The 21,508-nt window shown below is 49.2% G+C and overlaps 1 protein-coding gene across 4 annotated transcripts in view; it reads right to left on the minus strand.

Moving 5' to 3' along the window:
• Window positions 1-225: 225 nt before the first annotated feature.
• Window positions 226-21,508, minus strand: part of GABRA5 (gamma-aminobutyric acid type A receptor subunit alpha5) — a 91,194-nt gene continuing 69,911 nt past the window's right edge. For all 4 annotated transcript variants that reach the window (XM_036919044.2, XM_036919042.2, XM_036919043.2 and 1 more), the window contains 3 exons: window positions 19,443-19,595; window positions 3,721-3,932; window positions 226-1,494 (listed from right to left, as the gene is read on the minus strand). In XM_036919044.2, the coding sequence (XP_036774939.2) occupies window positions 1,192-1,494; window positions 3,721-3,932; window positions 19,443-19,595 (668 nt within the window). In that variant the 3' untranslated portion in view covers window positions 226-1,191. The remainder of the gene's footprint in view (window positions 1,495-3,720; window positions 3,933-19,442; window positions 19,596-21,508) is intronic.

Below are 21,508 nucleotides of genomic sequence, written 5' to 3' on the forward strand. Positions count from 1 at the left end.
GTGATGGGAAAGATCTTCAGGTTTACCTCTGTGCCTACACCGTCGGTGAAATCAGCCTCTTCTCTATGTGCTACTATAGGAAGTTAAGATTGGAGCAGGGGTGAGTCACCAAGACAGGCTTTTTTGCAAGCAATTTCATGATGGATTTCCTTTCTGTCATTTTTAGGAAATGAGTCTACCAAAATACAATTTTTTTCAAGAAATAATATTTATCCACAAGATCAATTATCTTTTTTATTTTTTAATGAACATTTAAGGCTCATATACAAAAGCTAACAAAGCAATAAGTCAACCTTGACATACATACAAGGAAATAAAATGGAAAGTAAGTCAATTACAATTTCTCACCACTGAAGCACTACACGCTGACTGCAGCGAGAAGTGGTCAATGTTTCAGACAATGAACAAACAGACCAAATGCTGAGACTTCATTACATCACTGTTGGTTTTAATGTTTCCTTCTTTATCTTGGTCATTATTCAGTTAGTAGGGAGGAGATAAAGGAACAGATAAAAGTTTCTTTCTTCCCCCCAAAAAAGGGTTTTTTAAGCTGTTAAATTTTTCCTTAGGGAAGTATTTTGACTAGCTTACCACATAGTTTTGTTATTAAATTTATCTGCATAAATATTTACCTATTCTACCTCAGTGTAAGATCATGCAGTACTTTCTAGTTTCAGAATAGTAAGAATTATCAAAAGCAATTAGTTTTGTACATAAATGCCCACAGTTTCCTTTTTAATGAAAAATGTGTTCCTTGTGATCTTTGTTTCTTGCGAGAACTGGTCAAGTAATAATCATGGAGCGTTTCCTAAAATATTTATTTGCTGGGAAAATTTGTATGAAATGACATTTGAAGTATAAAAAACATTGTTAGGTAACACTTGGAACAGTTAAAAATATACTTATCTTGGTTGTAAACTATCAATGTAAGATACTGAGCATCTGAGTGTCAGAGCCATTGTCTCCTGTTTTTCTAAAAGTTGTTTGCTTTATTTATCAATGTGACATCTTTGAAACATCTGACGTTATATATAGAAACATCAAGGCAATATTATTGTACACATTATTAAACATGCAAAAATTTCCTGAAAGATAGTGCCCAAATATGGAAAGTTCCTCCAAGATCAACCTCTCCTGGATACCATTCTGTTGGAAGTATGGCTCTGGGAGTTTGGGAATGCAACAGGCGGGTTATTTTGGAGAGGCAGCCCCTTTAATCACCGGCTCCCTATTCAAATATGTTGCCCAGTAAACTAAGTTGAAAGTGCCAAACAAGACTGGGAATACAATTCGTGACATTTTGTCAATTTTGCTGATGCTGTTATAAGTCTTTTTGGTTTCAGAAGTCTTCTCTTCGGAAGGTTTCACGGAGACTGAAGATGCATTTGAGGTCCCCGCCAGAGTCTGCTCCTTTGGGATGTTGGGGGTGTGGGTCATCTTCCCAGTAGTATAAGCATTTGTTGACTTATTTAGTATAAGTTCCCGCTCTTTTTTCTGAAAAATATAAGAATGTAAGGGCATGCCATTTGCAGGCATGGTCAGTTCACTTCTAAAAATTTCAAGATTTTTCTCTCAAAGAGAGATAAACACGAGCTTAGCTCTGGTAGAGAGCAGTCGTCCCCAGACTTTTAAGCCTGTGACCCCAAATGGCCGGTCTTATATATGAAATTCTAGATCAGGCAAATAATGTATGGTGGAAAAAAGTCAGAACTGTGGTTACCTTTGTTGAGGTGGGGACCAGAAGGGGCTTTAGTGAATGGAAAGTGGCATGGTGAGCTTTCTGGAGTGCTGGTGATGTTTCTGCCTTGATCAGGATTTGGGTTACGCAGGTGGACATGTTTGTCAAAACCCAGCAAATATGCCTTAATATTTGTGCATTTCACAAATTGTGCTCCAAAAGAATCGAGCAGTAAATAAATATTGAACTCTGGATTATGATATCCATGCCCAGCACTACAGCCTTCTGGAGAATGACACACAGTCTTGGGGTTCCACATGGCCTAATGAAGTATGTTGCTTGTTCTAGAAGATCAGCAATAATCTGGGGTCAGAGAATCCCGGTTACCTTCACCCCTTCCTCTTCTTCCAGGTGTCCCTCCAGATCCGTGGCACGTGTTAACAACAGTGGGGCTGAATACGTCCTTGTGTCTGACAATGCTGGTGTGCTTGTCCCACAATATCTAGGGCTCTCTGTTCACCTCTGGGCTTCCTCTTCCCTCCAGACACACAGAAATGAGCCTGGCAGCCTCAGTCCCTGCAGCAGGCTCCCAAGTGCTCTCCCACTTTAGACTTACCTATTTCCAGTTCACTGTCACACACCCATCCAAGAACAAGGCCCGTAGCAAATATTTACCTTCTGGCAACACAGGGCTGGGTGTTGGGAAGCCCCCCTCCCCAGAGTCCGTTCATATTCCTCCCCCTGCAGACATCTTTCACGGTTCCTTCTGTCTTCATGATCAAGTCCAGATGCTTCAGTCAAGAATCCCCACAGTCTGAGGACACGGTGCCTCTGCACATTTACCCAGGTCCCCACCAATTGTCCATTGTGGTCATCTCACCCCTGTTCCCCTAGCCCCATCCCCCAAAACAAACCCACTCCCAAGGCGTCTACTTGTGAAGACCCTCCCCTCCGCTCCCTTCTCCCCTGAGAGGGCCCAGAATGGGCCCAAGTAGGCCTTCCTCTGACCAGGGGAGCTGGACTTGAAAGTGGGTCTTCCATGGAGGGGACATGGAGAGAGGACCTGGGCATGGGCAGGGGCTGTGGAGTTCAGAAGCAGGAAGACTCTGATGAGCCAGGTCAAGGGAGAACGTCTGGCTTCTCACAGGAAACGAAACAGCAGTGTTAAGCGCAAAGAGCAAGCATGGGGCCACCGAGGAGACAACGCTGGCCTCCCGGGCTGCTGGTGCTTGTAGGTTTGTGGCCCTGGCTGGGAAGTCAGGACGCATCATTCCAGCGTCCCACAACACCGCCCGGGACTCCCCTCATGACGGGTTTCCAAAGCGCAGACCAAGTTCTACTTTCAAGTTACCCTGATGACTCTGCCCTACTTTTCTCTCAGAGCAAAGGATTTGCTTATCTGTTTCAGGCACAAAGTGATTAGCAGTTTATCATATGCTGCTTTATGTCTCCCCCGTGTGTGGTAGTCTCGTCTCCCCAAGGACGAGGTTCAGCTTGGAATTCTGTGCAATCTTTTCTTTTCAAATATTCCTTAGAGTTAGACACCAAACACCCTCTAAATAATCAACAATTAATTGCTTTGAACAGAGTAAATCTTTCCACAGTAACTCACGTGCATCATTCAAGTGAGTCAGATCACCTCATCAGTGGACTTGGGGTCATTTTGCTGCCTCCAATAAGTCACATGCTTAAAGCCCCTTTGCAGAATATATACTACATGGTAAAGTGGCAAAAACAGCAAATGGGAGAATGGGCTGCACCGTTCAAAACTGGACAAGCAGTGCCTGAACAAGCAGCAAAATAACAGGTCTGAGTGTAAACAGGCCCGAGCCATTCCCGAGGACATCAGACCTTTTGCCTGAATGAAGCTGGCTATTCAACATGGAACAGGAGCTGTTGTAAGTAAGCCTGTGAATGTAAGGGCAGGGACCATGTTTGGGGGGGTGAGGGGAGAGTTGGGGAGGAGAAAAAACACTTGTCTTATAATTGAACACAGAACCAGGCATGTTTTCTCTGGGGAAGAAGGAAAATGAAGTCCATACCTTGACCTTGGCTGCTTCCGAGGCTTTCTTACCATCCCAGGCCCAGCCTCTCTTTGTGAAATAGTTGACCGTGGCGAACTCGATGAGCGCGGAGAACACGAAGGCGTAGCACACGGCGATGAACCAGTCCATGGCCGTGGCGTAGGCCACTTTGGGCAGAGAGTTCCGGGCGCTGATGCTGAGGGTTGTCATGGTCAGCACCGTGGTCACCCCTGTGGTCGGCAGGGATGGGGAGGGGGGTGGAGAACACAGAAGGCATCAACGCAATGCTCTGAACATGGCGGACAAAGACAGGAAGGGAACTGGTGGTCACTGTGCCCCCAGCCCAGGCCTCCCTGTCTGTGGATAGCACCTGACACATTCACAGCATTTAAAACATTGCCTATTTTATTATCACGTGTATGGTCTCCTTCCTCTGGAATACAAACTGAGGAGGGCAGGTGCTTGGGTCTGACTCGTACACCTAACCCGTGTCCCCACAGTCCCGAACCAAGCCAAGCAAACAGATGGTGCTCAACAAAGAGGCTTAACATGAGTGGTGTTTCTCTGTGGCACTGGGGCAACACCTACCTGAGAAAGGGCAAGAACATTCATTAGCATCTAGTGAAATGCTTCACAAAGATTCCCTGTGCACTTTGTATCAGGCTCAAGGCAAACTGGTGTGACAGACTTGCTTTCACAAGCAGTAACCCAGATCACAGACTTCCAGGAGCCGCAGGGCTCCAAAGCACCTTGTCTGAGCCAGGTAGTGGCACTTCACTCCCTCCAGGAAGCATTGCTGTCTCGTCAAGACCTGTGTGCAAGGTGCCTGTGGCTCTCCGCCTCGGTTTCTGGGGGAACTCCGCAGTGACTGTACAGCAAGGCTGGGTGCTTGGAGGGGGATATTAGTCAAGGACTGGCAGATCATGAGCCACTACTCAGCGCCAGGCTCTGACCTAAGCTACATTTTGGACCAGTGTCATTAACCCCATTTTGCAGGCGAGGACCCTAAAGATTTAAAAATAGTTAGCAGTGTGCTCAAATTCACCAGCTGGCAAATAAGAATGTATACTCAAGGCCAGCTCCACTGGACCCTTACAACCCACATAGCTGCTGCAGACTCCCTGCCCCTTTCCTGCCGCAGTTTTGCTGCACACGGGTGTGCCTGTGGGCATGGGTGTGGGTGTGATGTACCTGTTATGGGCTGAATTTCCCCCCCCTACTCCAACTGATATGTTGAAGTCCAAACTTGTGACCTTACTTGGAAATACAGTCTCTATCAGAAAAACCAAATTAAAATGAGGTTGTTAGGCAGGCCCTGATCTACTATGAGTGGTGTCATAGACATGCACAAAGGGAGAACACCATGTGGGGATGAGGTATGCCTCCTCTAGCCAGGCAGCCACCGGAAGCTAGGGGAGGGACCCAGAGCAGAGCCTGACCTCCCAGCCTCAGAAGGCACCTTGAGTTTTGACTGTCATCATCCTCCAGAAGGATGATTCACTTCTGTTACGTAAGCCGCTCAGTGCACAGTACTTTGTTACATCAGCCACCAAACCAATACAGCACCAAAAGAAAACGCACGGGTGGTCATAGCAGCTCAGCTCTCCCCCAGTGTCATCCTTCACAGGTATTCACAGGCACTCAGGGAACACGGTGTCACGAATGGTGTAGCAAAATGGAAGTTCCCAAGGCCAGGATCTCCTTGATGATGTAATTGGCCTACTTGGTAAGTGCATGCTTACACATGTGTTGGCAACGAGACATTATTGTGGGTGTTACTATATGAAAAGCCCAGTGCTTTTCCCAGAGGCAGAGACAGAGACAGACTGCAGACTTGCCAGATGTGGACATGATTCTAGTGCTCAACCTGCCATCATGAGAATAAAACTTGGTATAAGACCTTTCACTCGCAACATGCTGTTGCCATTATTCCATCTCACCAAATCCAGAGTGAACCTGCCTAGAGCTGAAACCTTCTGGTAAGACAGTCATAGCATAGACAGCAGGGTTCACTACAGACCAGAAAAGAAAATGGAATAAGCTGCCCTCATGGAAGGGGGTCTTCAGAAGCCTACCCTTAAAGGTTGGGAAATGCTGCAGGAACACCCTGTGGAGGAGGAGATATCTAGGTATCCCCCAGTGGCTGTGTGGACTGAGGTGCTTTCTTCCTGGGGGAGTGGGCCCCTCCCTGGGGCTGGGGAAAGGTGGAGGTGACACCTGAGGCAGTGATAGATGCCCTCCAGGATAACAGGAGATCCTTGGAGGAACAGAGTGCCCACGTGACAGCAGGAGCCATGAGTTGGCTTCTTCTCACAGTGTTAAAAGAAACTGTGGATGAGAAGGACCACTCCCGCGAGATGTACAAGAGGAGACAGTGTGAGAAAGTGAGCTGTGAGGTGCTGTGGAGAAGGCAGGAGCAGACAAAGACAGGCTCTTGTGAGAAACACGAGAAGAGGCAGCATGAGAATGCCAGCTGCAAGGTGCTGTGGACAAGGCACGAGATTTGTCCAAGTTTGAGGTGGGTTGTTGTGAGGTGCTGTGGAAGAGGTAAGGGCCATGAAGGAGAAGGATGTACTACTGCAGGAAGCACAAGAGGCAGCACGAGAAGGTGAGCTGTGAGGTGCTCTGCAGGAGGGAAAGGACAGGGCTGGAGATGCTCTGTGGAGTGGCAAGAAACTTGCCATCAGCCCCAGAAGTGGTGGGGGTATGTTGGAGAAGAATGAGGTGCAGGTGATGCCGGAGGCAACGACCCCTCCTCTCTTGAAATCCTGCCTGTTTTACTCAAGAAAATGAGTTTACTCAAGGAAACAGTGGGTTCCTCCAGGAGAGGTGCAGCCTCCTCCCCAGGTCATGGAGCACTCTATGCTCTGACCCTATACACAGGCAGAGCTGGTGGATTTGGGGTCCTGGTTCAGCAGAAATGCTCGGAGTCCATATCAACCTGGCTTCTGCATCTTTAGGATGTAGGGGTGGAGAGCATCCTCCTGTCTGAATCAGAGATGGGAAAACTGGCTTCCCTGACAACTCATCCCGCCTTGTGGCAGTGACTGAAGAATGCACACCAGACCCCAGGAACTCATTCACTTCTCGAGTGGGTAATAGCTGCACTTTACACTATATAGCCCAAGCAGGGTGACTTAGCATCTTCCCCTGCTAGGTGGCAGGTATATGCCAAGCTCCAACAGGGAGTTGGGCATGAAAAATGCCATTTATAACCCATCAAATTATGGCCTGTATGAGGAGCTGTTTACCGTGGGGATGAGGGATACGGTGCTACAAATGGATCCCTCATCCCTCTTTGGGCTCTTAGTGGTCATTCTTGCCCCTTACTTAGGGCAACCCATAAATGAGGTTACCTGTACTGTGCCAGATTGGAGGGAGGCTGAAGCAATGCAGGCACGGAAGGGAGTGCAGTCTACTACTGATAGGAAGGGTTTAGAGGGCCCTGTGAAGGTCATGAAGACCCAGATGTGGGTTGATTCCGTAAGGGCAGGAGCAGATGAAGAAACTGGATGAAAAGTCAAATAAAATGTCACTGGAGCTGTGGCAACAACTGAAGCCAGAACAGCAGTTTCAGCCACTGAGGACCAAAAAGCAGAGGCTGGAGACAGAACTAAAAGTCTGGCCTGTGTCTGCAAGACTTCCTGCTGGAGAGTGAGCAGACCTCACCTGAATCCATACAGGAAAACAACTGGGCAATAGAGTTTGAATGAGGGGAGGGTTGAGGTACCTGCCTTGGGGCACCAGGTGGGGGCCAGAGGCCACATGTTAAAATATCAATTAATTGGGCCCCAGTGAACATACAATGGGTCTTGACTCTGGTAGATACAGGAGATAAATACTTACTGATTTATGGCACACCTGAGTGGTTTTCTGGGACCCCCAGTGTTATACATGGATACAAAGGCCAGGCTATCAGAATGAAACAAGCCCAAATCCTGTTGGGAATAAGGCATCTAATACTGTATAGGATGATATGCTTATTTCTGATTCTCTTATAGATAAATGTAACACAGTTCAAGAGTTTTGGGATCTTTCAGGCTACTGGAGAATGTTTATCCTACACTTGACACAAATTCTGAAGCCCTTATACCATTTTATATGAAGGGGTGTCAGCTGGGACTGGAGTATGTGCATCTGGTTTTGTCACTGAAAAATGGGCAGTCAAGGCCATGCAGGTCTTGAGTATGATAGACCCATCAAGGCCCTGTGAGCTGGATGTCCATGTGAACGAAGACGATTATGGCTGGGGGCTCTGGCAGCAGTTTGGATGAACTCACCAACCTATTGGACTTTGGTCACAACTCTGGAAAAGAGCAGAGACCATTTGCTATTGGCATTCCCAAGAAATGAAGCAGATGAATTGGCCCAGGTGCGCTGGCTAGAAGGAGAGCCTGGTTCTGATGTGGCCTAATGGTTACATCAACGTTTGTTGCATGTCTGGCAGAAGACAAAATGGGCTGTAGCCCATCGGTGGGTTCTGCCTTTGACCTTTGAAAAAGCCAACAGAGCCCAGCAGGAGTGCACTGTGTGCTCTAAAAGGGACTTACACTGAGTACACAGCAACCTGGGATGACAGCCAAGGGGCCAATACCCCTCGCCATGTGGCAGATAGACTATATTGGGCCTCTGCTCATATCAGAAGGGTATCAGTATGTCAGAACTTATGTGGACACAGCTACTGGACTTCTGGCTCCTTTTCCTGCGTGTTGTACAGAGCAGCAAATGACCAAAAGAGGCCTAAAGCATCTCTTTGAAGCCTATGGGTGACCACAGGTAACTGAGAGTGATCAAGGCACCCATTTTACTGGACATGCACTGCAAGAATAGATGCAGCAGTTAGGATAAAGTGGAAATTTCATGTGCCATATAATCCTACTGGTGTACACATGATAGAGAGGTACAAAGGCTGTTAAAGTCTGGCCTGAAGTCAGACACTAATAATCCATGGGGATCATCTGTCTCTTTTGGACAGTGCTAAGGCATTTGAATGAGAATCCCCAGAAGGGGACATTGAGCTGGTAGACATGGTAACACTCACTGCTGCCTCCCCTATATAGCTGCAAATACAAAGCAAGGAGCAATTGTTGAAGCTGGGGTTTGGCCACCAGAATAATATTTTGCTGCCAGCACCAACTGCAATAAACCCTGGAGACTCCATTCAGTGGACATAGCCTTGGGTGTTCTGACACATGGACCCACAATGGCTGGCCCTCCCAGCACCTTGGGGGCAAGGACTGGAAGCTGGCCTCCTGGATATTCCTGGAATAACAGCAGAGTGGCCCCCAAAGCTCACAGTAGTGTACCCCAAACATTCAGAAGGTAGGAGCATCTTACCAGGGAGTTTTATTTTATCTTTATGGCCAGTGCATGCACCTCCAGTAGCATTATACGTATGTGGAAAAAGTGAAGGTTTCTATGGCCAGGATCTCACCTGGCCCTGGTCGGCTTGCTCACTACACATGTGTGGGCAATACATTGTTACTGACTCTATATAAAGAGCTCTGCCCAGTGCTCTGGGCTGTTACACAGCTGCAGGAGAGCAGAGACAGGAGTGCTGGCAGTGCTGAGGACAGAGCCTAAGATGGCTGGAGGGGGCAGAGAGGCCCAGAGGCAAATACTGGCTTGCTGCATGCAGACTTACCCTGAGTGGATGGGATTCTAGTGATTGACCTGCCATCATGGAAATAAAGTTGGAAATGCTTTCACCCCAAGAACATTCCACTTTCATTTTTTCAGGCCCACTGAATCCACAGGGAACTTGTTTGGGGATGAAATCCACTGGCAGGACAATTGGCAACATCAGAATTCATTGTAGACTGAAGAATGCAATAGGCTGCCCTCATGGGAGGGGCGCTTCAGCGGGCGGCCCCTGTGGATGGGGAGACCTTCGAGTGTCCCCTGATCAACATGTGGTCTGACTTGGCTCGCCTTCTAGAGGACTGGGTTCCACCCCAGGTCTGGGAGGAAGTGGAGACAACACCTGAGGCAGTTAAGTTGGCCCTCAGCAAAATAGAGAATTCCTTAGAGAAACATGAGTGCCCGTGAGGTGGCAGGAACTGTGGGGTGTTTTTTTCTCACACTACTGAGAAAGGCTGTAAGGAAGAGAGATGTCCTCCTGCAGGAAGCATGAGAAGCGGCAGCATGAGAACATGGCTGTGAGGTGCCTCAGAAGAGGTAAAAAAAACTTTTTGATGCCTGAAATGGCATTTCTGTGAGGTGCTGTGGAAATGGTAAAGGATGTCATGGTAGCCTAAGGGGAGGCAGCATGGAAGTGCAGGCTGCGAGGTACCGTGGGGCAGGTGAAGGATGTAGTGGTGCGGTCAGCCCCAGAAATGAGGGAGGAGCCGGGGTTGATGAACAGGTGGGGGTGCCAGAGGCATCAGCCCCTCCTTCGTCCAAACCCCACCCAGGTGAAAGCTGGTGGAAAGCCTGAAAGAAAATAAAGACCTGGCAGCCACGCATTCCTCCTGGAGAGGTGCAGGCCCCTCCCCTGGTCCTGGAGCACTCCACGCTGCACTCCCATACTCAGGCTCCAGCAATGAAAGCACAAAACTAAATATGGTCTGCTTCTCAAGGGAAGAATTTAAAGGGCCATGAGAAGGTCAGGAGGACCCAGGTGTGGGTTGGTTTGATAAAAGCAGGAGCAGACAGAGAGAAACTGGATGGAAAATCAAACAGAATCTTACGGGAGCTGTGGCAACAACTGAGACCAGAGCAATGGTTCTGGCCGCTGAGGACAAAGCAGAAGCCAGAGACAAAGCAAGAGGATCACCTTGTGTGTCTGGCAGACTTTCTGCTGGAGAGGCTGGAGAAGGTGGGCATTATAAGGCCCACCCATGGTCCTTTTGGTTAACTCCTTTGAGTAGAGCTGGTTTGAATACAGCCACGATGACCACTTGGTGGCAATGGATCTCCTCAGGCATGAGGGTTATTAGAATTTGTTGTAATTTTTGTTATTTGTATATTGTCACAGCCTCTGTTGTTATTGTGGAATTTGGTTACAATGTTCCAGCTTTCTCGCACAGGGACCATTGCAGAAGACTGAGGGCACATAGATTAAGAGGCAAGAATCCTGGAGCAGTGAAGTGTGGAGACAGTTGAAGGTTTCTATGGCCAGGATTCTCACCTGGCCCTGGTCGGCTTGCTCACTACACATGTGTGGGCAGTATGTTGTTATTGACTTTATATACAGCGGTCTGGACTGCTGCATGGCTGCAGGGCTGCAAGGCTGCAGGAGAGCAGAGACTGGAGTGGTGGCTGCACCGAGGACAGAGACTGATGGCTGCAGGGGCAGCGAGGCCCAAAGGCAGAGACCGGCTTGCTGCATGCAGACTTGCTCTGAGTGGATGGGATTCTAGTGATTGACCTGCCACCATGGAAATAAAGTTGGGTATAAATCCTTTTACCCCAAGAATATTCCATTGCCATTTTTTCAGTCTCACATGTCCATAGTGAACTTGTTTGGGGCTGAAACCCATTGGTAAGACAACACAGACCCCTCGGTAACCCCCACAAGAATCAGGGTAGATGTTTGGTATACTAGACCCAGAAGGGGTGCTCTTTCTGTCACAGTCCTATCATAGAACTACTCTCTTGCATGCATCCTACCTGATGGACAAGATCTGCCCGTGCTGGTGTGTAGGGAAGGCCCAGTCCCCTTCCCCTACTGTTCTATGAGGACAGCTGCCCACTGTTTCACCCCGTCTGGCCTTGAGAAACCTGTTGTACCCATGGGAAAGGAGCTAGATAAGGGCCTTGAAGGCCAGGTGCCTGGCCATGAAGGCCACATGCATGCACATCTTAAAACACTTATGTAACCATGAATTAGCAATATAGCAGTAGAAGTACAACTGTGTGCAGAATAAAGTGGCCTGTTTGAGCACCCTCTATGATGACTCCCGCTGTCTTCTTTGCTCCTCGCTTTGCCCCAAAACCTCAAAGGCAACCCCCAGACCCCAACACTTGGTGCTGTGAGCAGAATGAGGTAGGTGGTCGCGAGAGCAACAGTCCTTTGGCTCCCCTGGGCATGGAGGGGTGGGTGGAGGAGATGTGGTCCCCAGCCTCTATTTGGTATCTGGTAGCAGCATACTTGACCTCGTGGGCAGTGCCACAGGACTGGGAGTCCATACAGCTGACCCCAGAGGCTATACGGACAGCACTGGAAACGCTAGAGTCCCTAGTCCCTCAAGCCCACCGAAGTCAGCTGGGCGAGTGGCGTGGATGTCCCTGATGGTCATCCACCATGCCGCTCGTGAAACTGCAGACTTACAGCAGCAAGTACAGAGTCTCCAATGGAAGGAGGAGGATTTAGAGCAACAGCTGGCGGCTGCCCACCATATATTAAGGGAATCGGTGAGTACTGCCCGTCATTGCAGGCAGAAAGCCCCAAGAGCAGCACAGTGCTAGTGGTTTTGCATGCTTGCCTGCTGTGCATCAACACGTGGAGGTGCAAGAACCCACAGATGTGGGGGGCAGTGGGGTGGCCCCCAGAACAGCTACCCAGCGAATGACATACACGACATATACGGCCATGGAATTGCGGGATTTGGCCAAACAGTGTAAGCGACATTTGGGGGAGTCTGTGCCTGCCTGGCTGTTGTGGCTATGGGATGAGGTCGCTGGGAATACTGAGCTCTCACCCTCTGAGGTGTTGCAACTCACCAGCATAATAGCTGTGTCCTCTATACGTCGTGTGTTGCAGGGCGCTAGGTGCACAGACCCACACGCTGGCAATAAAACCCTGATTAACTGGTTGATGGCTTCAGCAAAGGGGGTGTGGGATACCCCAGGGGACATGCCAGAACATGTTAAAATGGAACACGTATCTGGAGTTGGTGCACGTGCTCTGTGGAATGGATACGAGGTAGACGATGTTTGCTCCCCACTACCGCAGTCCAGATGAAGAACTATTAACGTCTCGTACGAAAGATCATTCTAACCAATAATCCCGCAGGTACCTTTGGAACTGTTGCTGCATTGCTAGCGCCATACACTGACCGCCCAATATGTGAAGTGGTGTCAGCATGAGCTCGCTTGGGAGACGTAGAAGTAAAGCGACCTCAAGTGACCAAAGCGAGAGCTACCTTGGTGAAGCAGCACAAAAGAAAAAAACATAAAACAGCCACAGTGAGAACAGCGCCAGGGACGGCCATGGTAGGACCGCTGAAAGTAAGCTGCAAACAGGTGTGGACTGACCTTCTGGTTGCTGGACTGGCTCGTGAGAAGCTTGATGGACAGCCTTTAGAGGTCTTGATGAGGCTATAGAAGCAGTTGCATCCAGACCAATGCTATTGCCCACTGCCCTGAAGCAGATGCAGGTGAGCATCGTGGCAGACCAGGAACCCACGCGAAACGCACTGACTGGCTTCCTCCCAGACTAGGGGTGGGGCCGAGGTACCCAGTATACTGGGACACCGGAAGACCGGAGGCCATTTGTTGAACTTGCCGTTCCCTGGTCCCCACAGAATATATACAGGGTGTTGGCACTGGTGGATACGGGTGCTGACTCCACCCTCTTCCATCACCACCAGGATAGATTCCAGGACCCCTCTGCAGTCATACAGGGGCATGGTGGGCACACAGTGCAGGTGCGGCGAGTGACTCTGATTCTGAGAATTGGGCGCCTGCCCCCACATCAGTATGCGGTTTATGTATCTCCGATAGCAGAATACATTCTAGGGGTGGGTGTGCTGCACAGTCTAACAATGCAAACGACTCTGGGAGACGTTTGGTTTCCTGTGCGTGTTGTGAAAACAGTGCAGCGAGGTCATCTCCACTGCACACCTGTAGTATTGCCAAAGCCACCCGTGTAGTGAACATTAAACAATACCAGCTGCCTGGTGGACAGGAGGAAATCAGCCAAAACATTCTGCAGTTGGAGGAAACACACATCATCCACCCAGCACACAGCCCTTTTAATTCACCAATGTGGCCTGTGAGGAAGCCTGACGGCACTTGGAGAATGACAATAGACTATCAAGAACTAAATAAAGTGACTCCCCCACTGCACGCTGCAGCACCGAACATTACTGATCTGATGGCTAAACTGACTGTGACTCTGGGGGCTTATCACTGTGTCGGATCTGGCTAATGCCTTCTTTTCCACTGACATTGCACCGGAAAGCCAGGATCAGTTTGCCTTCACATGGGAAGGCTGTCAGTAGACGTTCACTGTCCTCCCACAAGGATACTTGCACAGTCCTATTTTGTGTCACATCTTGGTGGCTAGTGACCTGGCCACCTGGTTCCATCCACCCTCAGTTCAAGTGTTCCATTATATAGATGATATAATGCTGACTTCCGATTCTCTCCCAGATCTACAAGCTGCAGCTCGCAGTTTGCACCAGGCCCTCCCGGGGTGGGGGGGATAGGCCATCAATGAAAACAAGGTGCAGGGACCTGGTTATTCTGTCAAGTTCTTGGGTGTTGTCTGGTTGGGTAAGACAAAAATGTTACCTGGAGCAGTGATTGATAAAGTACAACAATACCCCCATCCAGACACTGTTAAGCAGATACAAACATACGTAGGCCAGCTGGGGTATTGGAGAAGGTTTATCCCTCACTTAGCCAAGCCACTGCTCTGCCTTATAAAGTGAGGGGAAACATGGGACTGGATGCCAGAGATAAAAAAGGCTTTTGCTGAGACAAAAAGAGCAGTGGCTCGGGCCCAGACACGGTGAGTCAATGACCCCTCCATACCGTTCCTGCTGATGGTGTCTGCTAGCACGGATGGGTATGGGTGGGGATTATGCCAGAAACATGGTGCCCACAAAGTCCCAACAGGATTTTGGTCTCAGTTACGGAAGAGAGCTGACACTCGCTATTCACTGTTGGAAAAAGAGCTGGCAGCAGTGTATGCTGCCTTACTGGCTACTGAAGGAATCACCAGAATGCAAGCAGTACAGGTGGTTACTGCCCTCATGATTGAGGGGTGGGTGCGAGCCTGGACTACAGCTAGCTACCTGGACTGGGGTTGCCCAGACACCCACCCTGGCCAAATGGGGAGCCTACTTAGAACAACGGGCTAGATTCTCCAAAAGCCCTCTCTCACGGGAATTACAAGTCCTGAGACCATTAACTTTTGCGGTTGAACCCACACCCATCTTACGGAGCGTGGAAGCCCCAACAGTAAGCCCCTATTAAGAGGGGACAGAGACCAGCAGCGGAGGCCTGGTATACAGACGGATCCGCAAAGGGCCGCCCACTGACACGGGTGGCTGTCGCCATTCAGCCCTTACAGGAAGAGTTCTGGTATGAGTCTGGGGTAGGGCAATCCAGTCAATGGGCTGAATTACAGGCCATGTGGCTTGTTTTAACTAGAGGTTCAGGTCAAATAACCGTTTGCACTGACAGTTGGGCTATGTTTCGGGGCCTCACTATCTAGTTGCCTCAGTGGGCAGCACAGGACTAAGAAATCGGCCATCGCACACTGTGGGGGCACATGATGTGGAAGGACCTGTGGACCCGTGTGTTAAAGGAAGGTGCCCTGATATACCACGTGTCAGGACATCACCCAGCATTAAGCCCTGGGAATGATGTGACTGATGCCCTGGCCAGGGCTTGTGTGCTCCAGAAAGCCCCCTATGAACATGAGGCCATGGTTGCATAAAAAAACTAGGGCATGTAGGCCCTAGAGCCACGTGTAAAGTTGCCCAGAAATGGCACATTCCACTGGTGTTTGCTGGCGCAGAACAAGTGGCGCAAGCATGTTCTCAGTGTGCTCACTTTGCCCGCCTTGTCATCAGTACCCATGTTTCAGAGGGACTGAAACATTTTAAATGGACACAGTGAGTGAAGCACTTACCTGTAGCAGTACACTTGCTGAATGAGCGAGCAAGGAAGACTAGGAAAAGTCCCGTAAAGAAATTATTGGTAGCTTGCCCACATCTTAAAATATTTGAAACAAGGCCCCAGTGAGTTGAATCCACAGTTGCTAGAAAGAAAACATTGCTCCTTCCTGCCCCACGTCTCCTGGCTGTACCAAAGAATGAACACGGCCGTAGACCTTAGTGTTTGAAGGACATCCGTAAGTCGCCTTGTATGAGGTATGGAGGAAGAGGCTGACCCTTGGGTTACAAGTTTCCCCATGGACAGGAAAGTGGCCTTTTAAACTGACTGCTTCCTTGCCAGAGAGGGCAACAGTCATACTGGCAGGAACTTTGGCCATGTGGGTGTGGCCAATACCACAATTTCTGTTGAAGGCTGAACCTGATGCTCTGCCAGTGTCTTCGGGAGCTCTGGTCTGGTATCACAGACCAGGGAAACTGCTCCTGGCAGCCACTGATTTTGTCACAAGACGACAAGGTCGCTTGCATCCTCCCAGGGAACCAGGACTTGCCATTGATGGTGTCTTTGTCTGCCCTGTCTTTCTGCCCAGGCTGACAGACAGCAATAGTATGGTGGCATGGGCCCATACTTTTGCCCAGGTACATAATGCCTCCCACTACTGGGTGTGTATGGAACTGCCTACAGAAATCACTGCTAGACTGCCGCAGAAAATTGCTCCAGCCAACCTGTCTGCGTGGGAATGCCTTCAAGCGAAGAATCGCGGTGATGCCGAAGGTAAAACAGAACTGCGCGCAACTGAGCAGTTGATCTGGCAGTTAGCACACACTCTGCCTGAGGAGGGTACCATGTATACTGAGGGAGGATAGATGTCTAATATATATGTAACCTTGCAAACTATAGCTCCACTGTGCATTGAACAGCAGGTTTCCATACCCAGTCACATAGCGGGCTGGTTACCCAGAGGACTGTGTGCCAATGTCAGTATTAATCGCACCCCTAAGCGCTGGTGGGACAGTCGCACCCATCTGGGCATTGTGCCAACTGACCCCCTGCCAGGAGAAAACATTTAAATATGCGGAGAACATGGCTAGTCCTATCTCCCTGCAAATTAGACAGGCCATTGTACATGGAGCCGCCCCTACATATCAGGACAGATTTTGCAAACCTTGCCGTGTTCCACACATAATTAGAATGCTGCATATTCCCGTTGGTATCATCCTAAATGGATGGCATGGTAGTTTTACCCCCTAGCTATCTTTCTTCCAGGAGTCGGCCCTATAGATGTAGAATTACAAATAGAAGCCCTGGCACAGCATGTTGCTCGTGCCTTGAATGTAACAAGATGCTCACTAGCCCTATTGCTAGACGAAGTCACCCAAATGCAAAAGGTGACTTTACCAAACAGAATGGCTCTGGATATACTCACAGCTGCATAAGGGGGCACCTGTGCTTCACTGCACGTTAACTGCTGTGTTTATACCCCAGACCACCAGCAGCAAATACAAGCTGTGCTCCAGGAAGTGGATGATGAAGTGTCTCAAATACAAGTTTTATCCCAAGGCCCCCTGTCTGCTTGGTGGTCACAACTTGGTCCCACTTGGCAGTGGTCCCTAGCTATAGAGGCCGTCGGGCATGCGGCCTCCTTGTCTGTTGCTCTTCTTTATATTATTTCTGTAAGCTGTAGGCACAAGGCTCTGCTTTGTGTGCAAGAAAGAAGTAGATGGCTGCTGTGCTATAGAAAAGAGTGGGATGTAGGGGAGCCCTCCCCACTTCCCCTACTGTTCTATGAGGACAGCTGCCCACTGCTTCACCCCAGATATGTCTGGCCTTGAGAAACCTGTTGTACCCATGGGAAAGGAGCTAGATAAGGGCCTTGAAGGCCAGATGCCTGGCCATGAAGGCCACATGCATGCACCGTCTTAGAATACTTATGTAATGATGATTAGGAGTACAGCTCTGTGCAGAATAAAGTGGCCTGTTTGACCCTCCACAGTGACTCCTGCTGCCTTCTCTGTTCTTCGCATTGCCCCAAAACCTCAAAGGCAACCCCTGGACCCTGACGTGGTATCATTAAAACATGTATCTTATCACCCTTGAGGTTTATCTCCACTAACGTCTTTGTGGATTGGGCACGCAACCTAGCAAGAAGTGCCAGCATGTCTGCTTGCCGGGTGTGCGTGTAGCTCCCTACCGATTTCACTTCCAGCTTCCTGTGGAAAGTATGAGTCATGAGCTCCTCTGAGTAGAACTGGTTTGACTACAGCTGGAATGAACACTTGGTGGCAATGAATTTCCTCAGGCTTGAGGATGACTATTATTATCATAATTTTTGTTGTTATATGTATGTTGTTGTAGCTTTTGTGGAATCTGGTTACAATGCTCCAGCTTTCTGGCACAGAGACCATTGCAGAAGACTGAGGGCATGTAGACTGCAAGGTGAGACTCCTGGAGTGGCGCAGTCTAGGGAAAACGGAAGTTCCCATGGCCAGAATGCTCACCTGACCCTGACCTACCTGATGATGTAATCGGCCTACTGTATAGGCCCATGCTCACACACATGCTGGAAATGAGACATTATTGTGTTACTATAAAAAGTGCTCCACCCAGTGTTCTGCCCGGAGAAAGAGACTGCGACAGATTGCAGACTTGCCAGATGTGGATGTGATTCTAGTGCTCGACCTGTCATCATGAGAATAAAGTTGGGTATACAGCCTTTTACCCACAATGTTCTGTTTTCATTGTTTGGTCTCACTGAATCCAGAGTGAACTTGACTGGAGCTGAGACCCTCCAGTGAGACAAATGAAATTAATGCTTAATGAGAAATTGGTAGGCATTTTAAATTTCTCTTAGAAATCCAGCTATTCATTGTACTGGAGGGAAGTGTGCTAGGCATGACCTTTGCATCTCCTTATGTCTGTTAACATCCTAATGTGCCTTGGGAATCTCTAAGAGGAAAAAGCTATAATATGCTTTATTTTCCAAACTAGATTGTTTTCTACCCCAAAGAGCTTGGGTAGCACTGCCTGGCCATGAGCCAACCTCCACACTTCCCTGAAGCACTCCTGAAGCTACATGAAGCTGGCTATCCATGTGGCTGGATGTAGAGAGATGGTCCTAAGGGCCACTCACTTGGAATCTCCATCTCTCCCCCTCCCCAGGGCTTCCTAGAGACGACAGGAGTGTTATCACAAAATGCAGGTCATGGTTTCTTTCTTTGCAAGGGGAAGTTCAGCAGTAAGAGCTGAGGCATGAAGCATACTTTTCAAAAAGACATGAGCATCCATTACCACAACTGACATGCAAAACTTCCTTTAGTATCACTACTGGAATTTGAGAAAACAGCTTCCAGGTAAAAGTCAAATGCATGACTATGTCTGCTGTGCAAGGTACTTCCTGAACTAGATCTCACTAATCTTAATTTATGTTTTGGGGATGACAAATGATGTTATTTTAAATTCTTATCATATATGTGTGTGTATCATATACACACTGTGATATATATATATATATATATATATATAGTTGGTTACTGTCATAGCACATATCATTACTGACTGCCACTTGAGGGTTCATTTTTAAAGTGGCATGCACATTTCAAAGAAAACTCCTTGGTAACATACAAAGTGGTACTTTGGGAGAAATGAATTGTAGCCCAAGCTCATATAAGAGATTGCTGGCAATTTCAAACCTCAAAAAGAAGGCTACCAGCAAAAGACTTTTTAAAATGAAAGCTATGTTCGAGCTGACCATGCGTCATCCTCTAAACAGTTGTTCAGGGAGCAATCCGAAATCCTATTCCTTAACCACGGCATTCTTCCCTATTGGTCCACTCGTTTTCCAGGCCACAGAACAGACTGGCAGCCCTGGAGGTTAGAGGCTGTTGTCTAGGGTGGCTAGAAGCAGTCACAGAACAACAGCCCACGGGCGGGCTTGGCTTGAGGACACTCACCAAACACAGTCCTGGCTGGGACCGACTCTCGGTTCAGCCAAAAGGACACCTGCGACAAGATCACGGTCATTATGCAGGGAAGGTAGGTCTGGATGACAAAGTACCCGATCTTCCTCTTCAGATGGAAATGGGCCGTCATGATTGTGTATTCACCTGCAAAGAAGCATATTAATGCAGAGCAGCCGCCAAAAATCCTAAAGCCCCTGGATCAGAGGGGTCCCTGTAGTCACCTTATCTCTGCCTTCCCATGTTCAAGTATTTATTTGCATTGTTCGGGTGGGGATGAGTGGGTTTCTGAATGGTCCTTTTATACATAAGTCTTTTTGAGCCCCAGCCTCTGGCCGATGCTTTTCCTGGGCAAAAGCAGATTTGTGTGTTTCCCTAATCCCCAGTCACAATCTGTGCCACTCTCCACTTGCCCCTCACTGTTACTGCCATCAGGATTTCAGTATTTAGCCTCTCCAGACAGACTCAGGACATTGCCAAGCCCTGTTGTGGGTGGAAGATTTTCTTCCTGTTTCCCAGCCGGGGAGGGCTGGAAGGAGCCCCGGGGAAGCACTCCCCCAGCGGTGCCAGGCTTGATCGCCAGGACCGGCTGAGGAACCACAGCCTCAGGGGGCCAGGTCCCTGCAGCTCCTCCCTTCTGCTGCCTGCCAGGGAGACCAGGGACGTCTCCTCAGCCATGTCCCCGTGGCTTCTCTGGATCTGCATGGCTGTGTGGGAGGCTGGCGGGGACCTCCCATTCGTTGCTCAGAATGACGCTGCCTTGATGGTGAACTGGTAAGGAGAGAGGAGGGCTGTGGGTGGAGGACGGGGACGGCTGTTTGCAGGGAGTCTCCACTGCTACACACGGAGTGATGGGAATCTCCCTGGGGAGGTGGGGAAGGTGCAGAATTGAGCTGATCTGAGGACAAGAATTCTTTAGCTGAACTGCAAGTAGTAGATGATGTGGCCAGGAGGCCAGGTGGAACTGTGAACAGAGACAGGCTTGGAGCCTCCACGAAAGCAGAACTCGGGTTGTGTTCAGACGGTGCTCTGCAGTGGGATGTCGGAGGCTGGTAACACAGCTGGGGTGCTTGCTATTGGAACAGAAGCCTAGAGCTCAGCAAGGCTGGCCGTGGCTGTGTCCCTCTGTGCCTCTTCTCAAAGCGCACCATGTGTCAGAGACTGAGGGAACTATTAAGATATCATGTGACAAAACCTGCCCTCTTACAGATAAGGAGAGCAAAATGCTCAACTGTGCCTAAAGACACAGCGGCAGTGGCAGGCTTCGCTCTCTGCGTGGTCCCAGGGCAGGTGAGGGCAGGTGAGGGGGCTGAGCAGGCTTCCACACTGCAGGAGGAAAGAGGGACAGAGGCCAAGGGGTGCTTAGCGGCAAGGCCTGTAGCACCTCATGATCCGATTTTGCCTTCCTTGATCTTGAGAAGAGGGAAAACTTGATCGATTTATTTGCAGGAGGGTCTGAAATTAGTTTCCTACTTATAATTCTTTGTTGCTCTTTTTCATTCTGTTTAATTTTTGAGTTGAAAGCAGGGATATCAAATAATATTTGTAAAAAGACCATCTTTTAAGAATGCAAATAGGAGCAGAGGCCCTGTTTGTAAACTGTGACGGAACTGTGTGAAGCCATTCCACACGGAGCCCCTGCGACAGCATTGCTAGTCTTCACCCCAGATGTCTTCCATGACATCAGGCCTGCTTCTCCTTCCTTTCCCTGGAACACTGTAACCACCCAGGGAAGCTGCCAGCCTCCAGTGCTGTCGGGCTCTCTCCCTCTCCCCAGGATGCCCAGCACTTGGCCAGAGGGCCCGCATGGGCACCTGTACACAGGGGAGGCATGCACTCAATCTCCCTGTGCTTCTTGCCAGCCTTTCGTGGTGGTGGTGATGCTGACCAGGGTACCTTTTGGGGTTTAGAACTCATGCTGGAATGAGGGATCACTGCATCTCTATGAGGCTTTTCTCCTCTGCCACAGGGGGCCTCTGGAGGACAGGGGAGCCCCTCGCCCACTTGCAGCCAGGCCTCCTGCCTGTGACTGCTAGAGCTGGACCTCCAGTGGCCATCCG

The sequence above is a fragment of the Manis pentadactyla genome, chromosome 18 (assembly GCF_030020395.1).
Source record: "Manis pentadactyla isolate mManPen7 chromosome 18, mManPen7.hap1, whole genome shotgun sequence".
NCBI lineage: Eukaryota > Metazoa > Chordata > Mammalia > Pholidota > Manidae > Manis > Manis pentadactyla.